This window comes from Pyrus communis, chromosome 10 (genome assembly GCF_963583255.1).
Source record: "Pyrus communis chromosome 10, drPyrComm1.1, whole genome shotgun sequence".
Lineage (NCBI taxonomy): Eukaryota > Viridiplantae > Streptophyta > Magnoliopsida > Rosales > Rosaceae > Pyrus > Pyrus communis.
In genome coordinates this window covers 7,389,183-7,405,689 of record NC_084812.1, presented here as the reverse complement: position 1 = coordinate 7,405,689, position 16,507 = coordinate 7,389,183, and the positions used below count along the sequence as shown (strand labels likewise).

Genomic DNA, 16,507 nt, shown 5'->3' with positions numbered 1-16,507 from the left:
TACACACCACATTGTTGATGACTCAAATCATCAAATATGCAATAGAATTCGAATGTTGAAATTCAGGGCCTCGTGCCTAAATCTGTCAGCGTGCTCTCAAAATCTAGTGACCAAAAATAGAGGGAAGAGATCATCTCCGCATCTCTCCTACTAAGTCCATCAAATTCAGTGATCTGGACCCTTGAAATTTGATCTGATGCCTAAAATTATTATAACTTTTAAAGAGACCTCTTGTTTTTAGTCGTTGAATCAAATTTTAAAGACTCGGATCACTGAATTTCGTGGACTTAGTGGGAGAGATCCGGAGAGGATCTCTTCTAAAAAATAGAAAGGAAAGAAAAAGGAATTTACTTTATGTTTATGTCTAAATTTCCAAAGGACATCACATGATTCACACCCTTGAAATGGGTAGAAAATCTCATTAATATGGCCCAATAATTTTAAAGAACGGGACTTGACTGCTGAATAATCAACAGCAACCCTTGCTGATAACCAATTATGGTTGGGCATATGTCCAAGTTATTGATTTTTTAAGCACACCTTGAACACATGTCCAACCGTAATTGGTGATCAGCAGGGGTGCTGTTGATTCTTTCAGCATTGAAGTTCTATCCTTTTAAAAATCGAAACGAAGCTAAGTAGATGAGACATGAGTAGATTAATTGGCCAAGAGAAAGTCTTATGTCCAACATCCGAACCACCTCATCTGTTTGGTCTGGACTCAAAAAATTCTTTATAGCCTAGCACAGCAGATGAGACATGAATATGTGGAAATTATTTTTTGTAAACGAGAAATAATTCATAACCTTTGAATTTATTTTGCAACAAAAAGTATCGGTGAGTATTATTGTTACCATAGCAACCCCAACAATGGTAAAAGTAACAAAAAGTAAATAAAATAGAGAATTTTAATGTAAAGTTTATGGTATTGTTTATTTTAACGAAAAATCATATTTTTATATTAAAAATCAATCATTGTATTATTCATTTTATTATTTCCTTTAAACAAAATTTTTAAATAATTTTCATTAATTTTTTCAACAAAATAAGCTTTTGTAAAGTACAATACTCATAAACTCAAACATTTGGATGCTGACTGTTTCAGTTCCAGAGACTGACACAGACGAATCAGTGCAAATCCAGACATATGGTGAGGGCAATTTAGTCACTAAATTCAAATATAAACAAGGCACCCACTGGCTCTCTGCCCAAAGCGACATTGCCCCTGCTGCAGCTCAGTGTCCGTCCTTTTGTGCCTTCACCACATCAGGATAAACTCCCAAACTCCACCATCTCTCTACTCTCTAGAGAGAGAAACAATACACACAGAGGAGAGAGAGAGAGAGGAGCACGCACAGAGATCAAAAGCTCCAGAGTTGACATCAAAATTCAAATCAAAGTTTGTAAATGTTACTTTACCAACCCAGAAGACCCTACAAGAAGAAGTCAATTTGTAGCTGCTAAAACACTGAAATTTTTTTAGGTAAGTTCAAAATGTGCGGGGGAAAGAAGCACTTTTGAGTTTTTACGGCCTCCATTCATGGAGGCATAGCAAGCTTCATAAGCAGGCAAAAGAACCCATGTTATTTCTGTTCCCAAAAAGCCCCTCTTCTTCTTCTGAATTTTTCTTCTTTTTTTTCTCTGCTTTTCTTTAGTAGCAAATCGAGCTGACCAGGACCAAAAATGGGATGCTGCTATTCGAGGGTAGAACGGGAAGAAATGGTGTCGAGATGCAAATCGAGAAAGCGGTACATGAAGCAGCTGGTGAAAGCACGGCAAGCTTGGTCGGCTGCTCACACCATGTACCTGCGCTCTCTCCGCTGCACGGGCTCTGCTCTGCTCCAGTTTTCGAATGCCGAAACTACCCTCCATCACCACCACCACAACTACAACCACAACCACCCCCACAACTACAATCACCACCACCACGACAACTACCAGTCACAGCCGCCGCCGCTGCAAACCCCGCCAACCCCACAACCGCCACCACCTCCACTCAGCTCAAGCTCCGATTCGTGGACAACTTCCACCACACCCTCAACAGCTCGCCCACCTCCGCCGCCACCGCCACCTTCGTCCACGTGGGATTTCTGGGACCCATTTGTGGCTTCCTCTTCAAGGCCAGTGACGGAAGAAGAGTGGGAATCTGCGACTACCGCTTCGGAGGCGGTGGTCACCGTCACTGCGGCGAGCACGGCGGAACCGCCGTCGGTGGTGAGCGGATTTTCGAAAGAGAGCGGGACGACGACAAGTGAGCTGGCGATGGTGGTGTCGAGAAATGCTAAGGATCTGGTTGAGATTATAAAAGAGCTGGATGAGTATTTTCTCAATGCTGCTGATGCCGGCGGAATGCTCTCTTTGCTCTTGGAAGTTCCCAGATTCTCTTCTTCTCAGACCAAAGGAGGTAAAAGTTTTTTAGTTTTACTGTTGTTTAGAGGATAAAGTTTTAATATTTTTACTTTTTTTAACCATGTTTGTTTGCTTGATTGATGAGGAATTGAGGGAAAAAAATGAGAGGAAAGAGAACTTTACTTTTGAGAACTGTTTTTGCAATCGAAAATAGTCATCGTGCACTGCTGGAAATGCATTTTGCTCCATCATGTGACGACAACCTTTTTGGAGTGTCAATAACAATTTCTCAATATTTTCGTTATGTTTATAATTACAAGTGTAATTTGAAACCATCACAACAAAATAGTCATCATGCACCGCTCGAAGTGCAATTTCTCCAAATTGTGTTTATTAACGACAAGTGAAGGGCGATTTTTTGGGGTGCCAGGAACAGTTCCCTTTACTCGTGTGTTTTGATGTAGTAGATGGATTTTTTTGGCAGGTAAAGTTTATGATCATGGGTGTAATTTGAGTCAGTCGCTGTGGACATGGGGAAGTTCAAGTCAAAAGTTTGGAGGATTTGGAAAAATGGGTTGTGATGAGATGGTGCTTAATCAAGTAGGTGGTGGGGTTGGAGATGAAGGTGTGGCGAACAGTAGCCATTGTTCTACTGTGGAGAGGCTTTACGCTTGGGAAAAAAAATTATACCAGGAGGTCAAGGTAAACTTTTGGTTATCATGTATTTTGTGGGCTCCTGGTTGAGCTTTTGTCCATAAAAACATTTTATCCTTCTTACTTTAGTGTCCCAGAGTAACGCTAGAGTTGCCAACTTATTAAAACGACTTTGGATACCAATTTATGTGGTGGTGTTTCATTAGTTTTATGTGTACGCCGGCGGTGGACCTTATCTATTCACAAAAATAAGAAATTGTCACATCAGTTGGTATCCAAAAATTGGTACCTGTAGCATTATATCCCAAGAATAACTTTTGAACGTTGGGGGTTTTAATGTTTTTCAATGAGATTATGCACTGACATGTGATACCGCCACAAAGTCATCACCGTTGAATGGAAGTTGTTCTTTGGGCCCAAGCATAACATACGAATGTTTTGGAATTTGAAGTTATTTAATGACATTGTGCGCATCCATGAGTTTTATAATTCGGTTTACATATGTTTTTCTGGTGTGGTTTTAGGATTCGGAGACACTAAAGGTAGAGCATGAGAAGAGGGTGTCAACACTGAAGAAGCTAGAGATGAAGAGGGGAGACTATGTGAAGACAGAGAAGACGAAGAAAGAGGTGGAAAAGTTGGAGTCGCAAATGATGGTTTCTTCACAGACCATTGAGACAACGTCTGCTGAAATCATCAACCTTCGTGAGACTGAGCTCTACCCTCAACTCATCGAGCTTGTTAAAGGGTTAGTCTTGCACTCATCGAATTGATATTGCTACAATTTCTTTTCATTCCTATCTTACTTAGAAGTTGGAACCAAAATAAAAAAAATACCGTATCTTATTTTCTTTTCTTTCTTTTTTTTTGTCGAATATTTTCTTTTCTGTTACTTCTTTTTTCGTTAAATATCTTTTTTTGAATGAATAGCGAAAAGATATTGAATATATGGCTATTTTCTTTTGACTGCTTTTTATTTGTTGTTTTTGCGTCCTTTGTTTGCTTTTCTTTCGAACGATGTACTGATTTTTAAAGAGCCGTGTAAACTTTTGTTGAGTAGCTATTGTTGTAGAACAATCATACAACACTTCCCAAAAGAAGCAATTTTTACTGTTGACGGAATATATTTGCTTTACAGATTGATGTGCATGTGGAGAAGCATGTATGAGTGCCACCAGGTCCAAAAGCATATTGTTCAGCAGCTCAAATACCTCAACACCATACCATCTACCGAACCCACGTCTGAGATTCACCGGCAAGCAGCACTCCAGCTTGAGCTTCAAGTCCAGCAATGGCATTTATCATTTTGCAGCCTGGTCAAGGCTCAGCGTGACTATATCCAGTCTCTCACAGGATGGCTCCGTCTTAGCCTTTTTCAGTTTCGGAGACATCCAATACCAAAGACAAGTCAAGAATCAAGAATTTACACACTTTGCGAAGAATGGCATCATGCAATTGACCGGATTCCTGACAAAGTAGCATCTGAAGGAATCAAAAGCTTTTTAACCGTAGTTCATGCTATTGTAGTTCAACAAGCAGAAGAATACAAGCAAAAACGGAAGTCAGAATCTACATTTAAAGAGCTTGAGAAGAAAGCAACTGTGCTTAGATCGCTCGAGTCCAAGTATGGGCCATACTCGATGCCTGATTCCTCGGGCAATACTAAAAGGAACCCAGTTGCTGAGAAGCGAGCAAAAATAGAGGTCCTGAGAGCAAAAGCGGAGGAGGAGAAAAGCAAGCATGAAAAGTTAGTGAATGTGACGAGGACCGTGACAATAAGTAACTTGCAGATGGGGTTTCCGCATGTCTTTGAGGCGATGGTCGGGTTTTCAAGTGTGTGTATGCAGGCTTTCGAGCAACTATATAACCAATCGAAAAGTGCTGATCAGGAGCTTGATGTTAAGATGTTACTACCTTGAGGGAAAAAGTTCAAATTCAAGAAGATTGGAAACACGGTAATCAGTTTTTTTCTGTATATTGCGCATCCCTTCAGTAAGATCAGTTTTCATGTATAGATAGATTCACATCCTTTCAGTAACCATTAACCGTAGCGGTGGGGACTAGCAGTGACAGGATCCCCCCTTCGAAGATAAACTTGACAGTTTACGCAGATTGGGAAAAGAATGGATACCGAAGAGATTGAGTACTCGGAATGCAACAGAGCAAGAGGATTCTAGTTAGTTTTCAACTTTTCACATCTTTGTTCTGTTTTGTTGCGCGAAAGGCGTTCGGAACTTCTCGCTTGTTTAAGCTTGATAGTTTCCTTTTTCTTCTTTCAGGGTGACTGTTTGGTTTACTTAATTATTCTTAATGAGGTGTTTTTTGGTCTGTTTACCAGTTTGTATGAATTTTTATGACAATTGTTATGAACCATGAAGATTTCGGGTTCGGAGTTCGGACAAAACGCAACTTCGACAAAATAGGGTAAAACCAGGCTGGCGGAGTTGGATATACACAAGCCAAGAGTCACATGATACAGATTAGATAACATCAAAACTACATAAAGTTATCAATCTAGAGAGCAGGAGCTGCTGTACACTTGCTACGCAACCAAATCAAGCGTTTTTCGCCTTTGAGAGACAAGAACATCTCCCTTGCAACTGGTTTGTTGAACAGATCGAGAGCAGCGAAATAGACGTGTTCATCAACACCTTGCATTTTATCCAATTCCTCGATACAACTAGCTATTGTATATCTAGCATCACGTTGCTGTGTAGCAGCCGCCCTCAGCCTTGACGCAGCCGCCATCTCCAATATAGCACCCGCAATAGCATCATCAGTGCCCTTGCGTCCTCTTTTGCGGATGGCAGGTTGAATTGTTTCCTGACCATTTACAGCATCATCTCCTTCCTCAGAATCTGATGAGGACTCTTCTTGGTTCAAGGACAAGGGCTCCGATGGACGTGAATTTGGATCCCCACCCTCATGTTCAGCTGGATGGTCATGTTTCCCGTTCGTTGGCGGTTTTGAAAATATAGTGCATAGCTCTTTGAAAATTGGGCAGCCACTGGTTTTTAGAGTCTCAGCATCAGGATGTTCCTGCTCCAAGAAGATTCGTCCGCATCAGGTAGGTTTCGAATTGTAGTTTACAAGCAACAGATATTAAACGAACATACCCTAATGTGTTCAGCCCACACTGCATTGCTGGCTGCAATAACCCCGGTGTATTCATCCCAACTGAAGTCACTTCGATCAAGCAGCGACTTGACCGTAACATACATCCTCCTCAAAACAGTGCATCGGTTCTTCAGTTGTTCCTTGTCCCATTTCAGACCCGTTCTCTTATGGAATTCATCGCATACAGACTTCCATGCTTTCTTTCCCATATGACCATTTTGTCTATTCCCTCTGTGTACTTGATCCACCATTAAGTTCACCAGTATCTTAGTAAGCTGCATTGTCCATTTAGCCCTCAACTGGTGCCCCTGATGCTGCAGCGTTCGTCCCCTTGACCGAGCAGAGCAGTTCGCCATCTAAACCCACAAAAGAGACCGGTTACAAAGAAACAAACATATACGCGTAGAACATTACAAGCCGAAGTACCCTCGCTTGCCATCTACAACGAGCAATATATGTTCTGAATGTCCAAAGCGCCTCAAAATACGATGTCCAACAGTCACTTATAGACTAGAAAGCAGCTACGAATTCAAAGAAATCACATATCAAGTCCAACCCAATCGAAATAAATCACATCAACATTCGTTCGGACTCATCTCAAAGAATATTACCCTAAATTTGTGCCAACTTTGCACAGACAAGAATGCAGGAAATGTTGTTCATCTTCATGAAATAACTCCTTACATGAAAGCTGACTGACATTGGAGCTCCAAGATGTTACCTAATTTAATGAACTAACATCTTGATGACGAAAAACGGAGATTTTCTGGAACCGATAAACAACACTCAGTTGCAGAGATTCCGGTGTTCCTACGTCGCGGTACAACTATCAAAGTACTAGACAGTGTAGTAGAGTACTAGTATAAGGCTACCAGCCATTTCTTCTTACAAGTTCACTTGAATTGAACAAGTAAACTCAGAAGGTTCACTACAATTTCATACATCAAAATGCACACCCAAATGGAATAACGATCCGAATTCAAATTCTATCAGTCACAAATTATAATTGGTTTGTGCACTAATTTAATTAGTTTCTCCGATACAATTTCTATTGAAAGTGAAGAAAAAAAATCATAATTCCACCCAAAAAACAAATTGCAACTGTTAAAACAAGAGGAAGTAAGATTAAAACCATATTTATATATATATAGAGAGAGAGAGAGAGAGATACCATTAACTCTACGTTGAGGAAAAGACTGCTGCTATATATATATGATTCCGCGTTTTTCCGGCGGAAGAATTTCGCGCTCCGAAACAAGGCGCTCTCTCTCTCGGTCCAAAAACAAAATCTAAAGGCTTTGCGGTCGTATGTTCAGTACAGAAGAGTCATTTTACGCCAAAAAAAAAAAAAAAAAAAATCTTTGGTCAAACATTTTACTAAGTCGGCTGTAGCCGAAAATAAATATGAAAAAAACCGGTTATAAACTTTTAATCACACTTACAATGCTAAATAAAACATGTGTTGTAAAATATCATCTGATCATTAGTTATTGAGGTCTTAGGATTGGTTTGGTACTGATGTGCTTTTATAAAAAGTGAGTATAAAAAAAGCTGAATTCCAAAAGATGTTTGATAAACACTTAAAAACAGCTTATTTTCACAATTTTGGATTAAAAAAAAAATGAAAATGTAAAGCAACAAAAATGAGCTTATTCTCACAACACATCAGAATCAGTTTTTTTTTCAAAGCACAGTAATACCAAACCAGCCCTTAATATTTTTAGGGCTTGTCACTTAGTACTGCTATAGTCTATTGGTATTTTTCTTCACATGTAAGTGAGAGGTTTTAGGTTTGATTATCTCCAAAGATAAGTTTGAACCATATTATTGCTAACCATTGTGAGGCTTCTCTCTTAGTATAGATAACATCGTTTGTTCTAAAAAAAGTTCTTAGGGTTTAGTTTTTATTATTACAAATTTATAATCGCATCCATAAATAAATATTTCTCTGACTTGGGTTAATTTTGTTTCTTTTCCGATTATAATCCATTTTGATCGATTTGTATATAAGGGTAAATGAGGAGTAAAATGTAAACTTCACTAAAGTTTGTATATAATTAAAATTTTGGTAATTTATTGGGTTGAAAAGTAATTGACAGAAAGATGAGGGTCATCATGTTAGATATTCAAAATTTTGAATGCAACGTTGCTTTATATACGAAATTAAGAAAATATTTTTCAGTATGTTCGGAATATGGAGCGGAATACTACATGTTGTTATGTAATTAAAGGAGATTTTTTCTTTTCAAATGCCTCTAATTGTATAATAACATGTGATGTTCTACTTTGTGCTCCAGATACATTGAAAACTAGATTTGATTTTGATTCAATGTGTGTTTGTCGGGTTTGATTTGAATTTTTGTGGGCAATGTTCATTCTTTTGGATTCGATTTTTGTGGTTCGTAGATATGTATCAATTTGGTTGATTGGGTTTTGTTTGGGGCAAATAGCCCTTCAATGATTATCATGGATTGACTAATTGAGGAAACAATTGGTCTTCTTCTAAAGATTTTCGTTTTCTGCGAACATTTGTGATGCGGGAGGTAGAATGCAACCCTGATTAATGCATGAAGTCGGTTTTGCAGCTATGGCTTTTAACAAGAACACAAGAGGTAACTCTAAACTAAAGACACTCTTTTCTGAAATGCAAATATCCTAGCCAAGGAGCAAATGAAAGACAATTAGGGTTTTAAAAAGGAAGTTGCTTGTTTATGGTCAGATAAGGACAAGGGACACTTGTCAAAGCTGAGCACGATCTATGCAAATCAGATGCTGACATTTCATGTGATATCCCGTCCCAAAATTAGTATTTTATTTATTTTTAAACATATTTCGGAGATTTAATTGAAGTTAGTTCGTTAATTCTCCGGTTTTGAGAACGGTGAAGTGGGGGTACTTTAGTTATTTCCAATTTTATTCGACCTTTCCGATCAACTCTTGAGTTGTTTAGGTAGAGCTTGAACCCATGAGCACGTAAGAGCAAACGGATCTTAGGCCATCTCCAACCGAAGAGTCCAGAGGGCCAGAGGGCCAAAAATATTCCGAGTTATAACGAAGAAGTTAGAAACATTTAAGGTGGGAGATATTTTGGTTATTTAAACCTGACCATAAATAGTGGGCTTCCACAAGTGGATACCCAAATTCTTGGAGGTTTCCATTTCAGGAAGCTGTACCCAGAAACCCAACCCACCGTGACCCATGACTTTCCGATGCCGATTCTGGCCAACTCCGATGGAATTTTTTGACGCCACCACCACCAAATTAAAGCTCTCACTTCCCTCTACAAACCGCACCCAAGAAGCAACCCCTCTAACCACAGTACGTGGCGGTGCGAGGTCACAAAATCCGACGAAAACCAATAGTGCTTCGGCCACCCTTTCATTTTTCTGGTGAATCGGCAAAGTGATGGGCGATGCTACCACTTGGAACTTGTAGCCCATCATCCAAGGAGTAAATCTCGACCAGACTTGACCCCGTTTGACCACCGTAGGCGGCTAATCGATGCCGAGAAGCTTTAGGCACCCTTTCCGTCCACTTTTAGACTTTGTGGTAAGTGTAAAACGTGTTCATCTTGTTAAGCTATATCTTTCTGTAAATTTTGGTAAAATTTGGAGTTAGTAAAAAAAGTGGGTTTGCGATCGCCGCAAACCACCGCACAGCTGTGCATGTGGCAACAAGTGGGGAATAGTCAAAATTTATGGATTTTGGATAGAGAGATATTCTCGATGTCCTGAGCTCATATCTAATATCCGTTCGTTGAAATTCGATACAATGGTCCAATTATTCAATTATTCTGATAATTGTACCGTCGTATGATTTTTGTAATTGATAATCCAACCGTCGTTAATTACAAAAATCGAATCAGAACCCTCTATTAAAATTATAGATCAAGACAAAATTTAATTGCACGAATTGCTAGCTAGTGCTATTTGAATGTACCATGTCACTCGCAATTCTAAACTTAGGGAAACACTATTTAACAAATTAAAAGTATGCGCGGAGTTCGAAAAAAAATTAAGAATTAAGCGCACCAAGGCGGTAATCTCTCTCCGTCCACAGTCCACACTCCCTCTCCAGTCTCCACCTCCGTCGCTGCATAGACAGACCGACAGCCTCCTTCCGTTGGAAATCGAAACCATCGCCAAAGTCAAAGCTAAAAAAGGTTTTTCCCTCCTAATTGTGGTCTTCAATTTACGTTTCTGATGGATAAACCCATCAGTTTTCTGTGTAATTCTCTTTGGATTTTCATTTTTCTTTTTCGATTCTTTTGCGAGTTTATTGTGGGTTCTTCCCCTTCTAATTCTCTCATCTGCAATTGTTTTACCTTCTGTGGGGTGGGGATGTAGCTGGGTACTATTTATGGATTGGTGGAATCAGAGTTCAATTCCATTCAATTTTTTCATGGATTGGGGAATCAGAGTTCAATTCCATTCAATTTTTTTTACTGGTATAATTTGTGTGTCGAGCTCGGGTATACTGTTACTTAATTGACATGATAGATTTTGACAGGATCATACTGACTGCAAATTGGTAGATCAACATTTTGCTAGGGCGTCCTAGTCATATGTTTGATGTATAGCTTATTTGTCAAAAAAACATTGCATATAAAGTATAAACACACACACACACACATATATATATATATATATATATATATATATCTGATACTTAAATCCAAGTCTTAGAGTGTAATTGAATTGATTTGTTATTTCAGTAAGTTGTGTGTTCTTACGAGAATCAGCAATCATGTTGTACATGTAATGTTTTGGAGGGACGGTCCTGGTTGTTATTGGAAAATATGGAGTGACTGTGGAATGTGGGTATTGGAATTGGATTGAATTTATTTGTTATTTCAGCTTAGTTGCATGTTTGAACTTCAACTTTACAAAAAGTATGCATTTTCCATGTTTAAGAGGAAGCATACGCGGTCATGCTCTTGGATTGGCTCTTCACCTTCTCCCCAAACTTTATATTCTTTCTTCCTACTCTTTTTGAAGTTGGTTATGTGTAGTAAATTAATAAAACCATCTTTCCTGCTTGTTTACAGAATATATCCCAGCCTCCGCCTGGTACAAGCAAGGCAACATTACTTGGTCTAAGGATGGATACCAGGTACCAGTACTAGCAAACCACGACATGACTGAGATAAGAATCAATACAAGTGAGAAACAAACATCTTCCTTGTCCAATGTACAGTGTTTCTTTTCTTTATTAGAAACATCATTTAGCTGTTCCTTTAGATCTTTCGTATACCTTAGATTTCATCTCAATCACTTTTTTGTTCTTTCATAGTTGCACAGAACATCTCTCTCTCTCTCTCTGTCTTACGCACACAATGTATGTATAGATGTACTTGCATATGGCTATAGATGCAAATGCAAGCTTTGAAACCGCTTATGTTCTCGCGCTCACCTCTATATTTCCAGTACCTTTCCCCTAATGCAGCCAAACTTTCCATCTCTCTTTTCTCATCTCTATCTTCACCCACCCAAATTCTAAAACCAAATGGAAACTCCCACCTCGCTGATTACCTTGTCAATACCTTCAAATTCACCAAAACCCAAGCCTTCTCAATCTCAAGTCGATTCTCATGGGTCACATCCCCTGAAAAGCCTCAATCTGTGTATAGCTTTCTTCAAGAACTTGGATTCTCTGATACCCATATCCAATCCGCTGTGCGTGTCTCACCCCAAATTTTGTTTTCTAATATTGACAAAACCCTGAGGCCTAAGCTTGAGTTCTTTCAACAACTGGGTCTTTTTGGTTCTGATCTCGCTAGGTTCATTGCCAAAAATTCCACACTGTTGACTGCTAGTTTGGATAGAAAATTAGTACCCTGTATTGAAATTCTGAAGAAAATTTTGGGGAATGATGAGAATGCTAAAGATTTGATTCGGGTTTTACATAGATGTAATTGGGTAGTTACAAGGGACCCAAAATCAAGGTTGTTAGGAAATATTGCCTTTATGGAGAGTTGCGGAATTGTTGGTTCTCAGCTTTCCACGCTATTGAAGAGGCAGCCATGGCTTTTCATTGTTCAGGAATCTGTACTTAGAAGCCTTGTTGCACAGGTTGTGGAAATGGGTTTCTCATTGAATTCTGGGATGTTGGTTCATGGTTTATATACAGTTAGCTGTTTACGGAATGGGACAATTAGTAGAAAATTGGACTTGCTTTGTGGTTTTGGTTTCTCAGAGGATGAATGTATGGATATGTTTAGAAGAACGCCAGGTTTGCTTAGGACCTCAGAGGAGAAGTTAAAGTTTGGAATTGATTTTTTCTTGAATACAGTCAAGTTCAAAAAGTCGGTATTAATTCATACCCCTTGGATTTTGATGTATAGCATGGAGAACCGAGTGAGTGCTCGATACAGGATTTTAGAGGTTATAAAGTCAAAACGGTTATTGAAGAGAGATCCGAGTTTTTATGATGCACTTATTTTGCCGGAGAATGAATTTTTGGACAAGTTTATATCAAGATTTAGAGGTGATGCAGAGGAGTTGTTGGTTATTTACAAGGCTCGTCTCCTGGATTCTACTGACGAAGAAGATTCTTAGTTCAATCCAAATTTTGTCTTCCCAGGTGGTGGTTTTGTGCCCGCTGCCCAGCCAGATCTGAAAAACTCGTTTGCGCCTTGTCTGGAGAATGGGGTGTGAGCTCAGCTTGAAGTTGAGTGAAAAGGCGACAGTGTTAAGACTAACTTTCCATGTTCTGAAACTGGATCACCATGTCGTAGTTAAGTTTTGGATATTCTATTTCTGTATCGTTTACTCTTTTATGCTGCATTGCGAAAACAAGAAAAATATCATATCCAAAGGTATATTTTTCCCTTCACCAGTATGCTGATTGTCTACCGGAGGTCTCTGAATATTATGTTGTTTCAGCTTAGTTGCATTGCGTTGCATGTACACCAGAGCGGATTTTATCATCTTTGATGCTTGTTGGCGTTATCTAGTCTCCATTGTTTTGCTAGTACTGTGATGAGGAGGAAATAAATACCAAAAATACCGAAAGGTTGAGGAGGAAAGAAATTAAAACAACTTCCTTATTGCAAGGTTTAGCACGAGAAGACTTATTGACACAGGTACCTATTGCTGCTTCTTTTCGTTTCTTTTGGAGCTACATTATACGAGCTTAATTAAATAGTAAGTGATGCTACGGCGTGATAGTTTTAGAAGAAAGAAATGGCAGGCTGGGAAGTTGATCTGCCTCTGCATCTCTGGGAGGTTGGCGGTCTCCGTGGCAGGAATGCACACACAGGCAAAATTCAGCAATGCAGAACCCAAACCCTCCAGCTCCGGGATGCGACTTTGCACACGACTGGCTGCAGTCTGGTAGCTTGCACAAAGTGGGAGAGTTGGTAATTTCCTTGTTCTTGCAAAGCTGCCATGGCTTGACTATGTGGCTTTTACCTGTGGAAAATTGGATGATAGTACAAAAAGTTAATTGAAAAATAAAACGTCTTTACGTCGCTTGCAAAAAGTCTAGTAATGAATAACGACTTATTTAATTTTAAAATGTAGATTATGACACTAATCTGGATTTTTTATGGTGTTCCGAAGTATGAGATACTTCAAAATTTTAACTGTTAGATCTTTATTCAAAATTAAAATAAATAAATAAATAAATAAATCAGCATCTAATCATTAAAAAATCCAGAGCATATTATACTTTGGAGCGTGATGCAATTTTTGCTTCTTTAATATAAAGGAATAGTGTACTTGGTAAACATAGAAGCTATTTCCATGGCCTAACTTCTTGGTTAAAAAAAAAAATAAATAAATACTACTTGGCGAGTTAGTTGTCCCATGCAAATTGGTGCACTTGCTAAAGAAATAACCCAAAAAGAAAATAATTTCTTTGACAAATTATAAGATTTTAGGGACTCATTGAGAGGATTTTGCGGGAGGCCTAAAGACATCTACACTATTGCTCTGATCAATTTGGCTGACTCTATATCTATATCTGTGTTGTTATAAAGCCAGAGCCGGATTGGGTGAAATAGGTTTCGACAAAAACAATTGAACAAAAATGTCCATAAAACAAAAAAAAAAATCTACGATTGACAAGAAAAAATAGATAATAAATTATAAAGAGTACTAATGTTCTCATGTTTTTTTTCTCACCCATCATTTAATAAAAATGTTAATGAGATTTATCCTTTTAAAAGAAAACTTTTAAACCCCTATTTGGTTAATAAAATTTTGAAAAAAAACAAAATATAATTTAAAATAATAGATAAATGATGGTGCGTGAGGTGTGATTTGCAGTAGAGAGAGGCTAGGAAATATTCTACAAATGAAAATTAATATTTACATTTAAAGGACTTGACCCTTGCTATCTGTCATCTAAGTTCATCGTATTTGCTTCTACAAATGAAAATTAATATTTACATTTAAAGGACTTGACCCTTGCTATGTTTCATCTAAGTTCATCGTATTTGCTTCACACATTCTCTTATGGCAGAGTTCCACTCAAACACACCACCAATATTCTTTGACGGTTTTGAAGGGAGGACCATTAAATCACTGCCCTCGCCCCTATGCCCCTTGGTCGTCTGAATCGTGATCCTTTGACTTCCAGAACTTTGTACTACGGTCTAGTAATATTCTTCTTCACTTGTAAGTGAGAGGTTTTAGGTTCGATTTCCACCAAAGACAAACTTAAACACATTATTGCTAAACCATAATGAGACTTAACACACTCCCTTCTCTGCGTAGATAATATTGTTAATACCAAACTAAACACGTATGCAAAAATCCCACATTCCAAAGGCAAACACGGAAAGGGATCCTTTAAGGATCCCTTCCACCAAGTATCCACCAAGTCCACTTATCCGGGCCATTTGATCCAACGGCTACAAACAGGGGATCCTTTTAAAAGTTATAATAACTTTAACCGTTGAATCAAATTTCAATGGCTCGGATGAGTGGACTTGGTGAACTTGGTGGAAGGGATCCGAAGAGGATCCCTTTCCGGCAAACACGACTAATTCAAGTTGAACTAAATCAAATTGTTCAAGTATTCCGGTCCGGTTCGTTCAAGTTCAAGTAATAATGCAGTCAGTGTAAGTATTCTGCATACTTGACTGAACAAGATGGACAGTTGTTGCTTCTTGTTTATTAGTATTACCATGCTTTATAGATGAAAATACTATTATTTCACTTTTCGTCTAAAAATTTTCAACACTTTAGAGTTTAGACTTTAGACTATGACCCCTTGGTGTAATAATCCAAAATCCTCATCTGGTTGATTACACACTTTAAGTTATCTCAGCCCAACTTGAACACCTTGTTATTCTATTTTGCTCGACTCAATTCATTAACACTTCCTACAGTAGGACAATGACTTACATTCCACGGATTTATCGCTGCAGTCAATACATCTCGTCTCGGATATCCAAATGAACACTAAAATCAAGGCGTGATGACCGACATGTGGAACATTACAAGCCAAAGTACCGTCGCTTGCCATCTACAACGAGCAATATATGTTCTGAATGTCCTAAGCGCCTCAAAATACGATGCCCAACAGTCACTTCACTTATAGACTAGAAAGCAGCTACGAATTCAAAGAAATCACATATCAAGTCCAACCGAATTGAAATAAATCACATCAACATTCGTTCGGACTCATCTCAAAGATTATTACCCAAAATTTGTGTCAACTTTGCACGGACAAGAATGCAAGAAATGTTTTCATCTTCATGAAATAACTCCTTACATGAAAGCTGACTGACATTGGAACTCCAAGATGTTACCTAATTTAATGAACCAACATCTTGATGATGAAAAACGGAGATTTTCAGGAACTGATAAACAACACTCAGTTGCAGAGATTCCAGTATTCATACGCCGCAGTACAACTATCAAAGTACTACACGGTGTAGTAGAGTACTAGTATAAGGCTACCAACTAGGGATGGGCAAATACCTATTGGTTATGGATGACTGCGGTTATCCGCCCATTTAAATTTGACGGTTACGGTTATGAGTAACTGTTTAGATAAATAAATGGTTATAGGTATAACCATATACCCGTGAAATTTAAATGAGCGGTTATAAGTATTACCCGTAGTTATAAACGGGTACTCATTTAACTGTTTATTTTAATATATGTAAAAAAAAAAAAAATTAGTTTCTAATTAGGTTTAGTATCCCGAGATACAATTGGTTATAAAGGGCCATATAATATATATATATATATATATATATATATATATATATATATTTATTTATTTATTTTTTTATTTATTTTTTTTTTTTTATGCCTCACTTGAGAGAAAAATATAATTGATAGAATTAATTAATATTTAATATATGTGATTGAATGTACTAAAGCATTAGAGTATTCGATAGTTTTGTTTTGGAGTCTTTTGGAGCTTTGAC

The 16,507-nt window shown here is 38.2% G+C and overlaps 3 protein-coding genes across 4 annotated transcripts; 2 read left to right on the top strand and 1 right to left on the bottom strand.

Moving 5' to 3' along the window:
• Positions 1–1,234: 1,234 nt before the first annotated feature.
• Positions 1,235–5,331, top strand: LOC137748367 (protein ALTERED PHOSPHATE STARVATION RESPONSE 1-like). Of its 2 annotated transcripts, none has more exons than XM_068488514.1 (4): positions 1,235–2,404; positions 2,834–3,051; positions 3,528–3,751; positions 4,142–5,331. In XM_068488514.1, exons 1-4 carry the CDS (start codon positions 1,684–1,686, stop codon positions 4,920–4,922), a joined length of 1,944 nt encoding a protein of 647 aa, XP_068344615.1. In that variant the 5' UTR covers positions 1,235–1,683; the 3' UTR covers positions 4,923–5,331. The 2 variants fall into 2 exon arrangements, with proteins under 2 accessions (XP_068344615.1, XP_068344614.1); XM_068488513.1 differs by having other exon boundaries at positions 1,235–2,410; positions 2,840–3,051.
• A 68-nt stretch (positions 5,332–5,399) lies between these two features.
• Positions 5,400–7,385, bottom strand: LOC137748368 (L10-interacting MYB domain-containing protein-like). The gene is made up of 3 exons (XM_068488515.1): positions 7,292–7,385; positions 6,120–6,476; positions 5,400–6,042 (listed from the first exon to the last, which is right to left on the bottom strand). The coding sequence occupies exons 1-3, from the start codon at positions 7,292–7,294 to the stop codon at positions 5,518–5,520; spliced, it is 885 nt and encodes a 294-aa protein (XP_068344616.1). The 5' UTR covers positions 7,295–7,385; the 3' UTR covers positions 5,400–5,517.
• A 2,802-nt stretch (positions 7,386–10,187) lies between these two features.
• On the top strand, positions 10,188–13,008 carry LOC137748423 (transcription termination factor MTERF5, chloroplastic-like). The gene is made up of 2 exons (XM_068488571.1): positions 10,188–10,282; positions 11,168–13,008. Exon 2 carries the CDS (start codon positions 11,490–11,492, stop codon positions 12,675–12,677), a length of 1,188 nt encoding a protein of 395 aa, XP_068344672.1. The 5' UTR covers positions 10,188–10,282; positions 11,168–11,489; the 3' UTR covers positions 12,678–13,008.
• Positions 13,009–16,507: the final 3,499 nt, after the last annotated feature.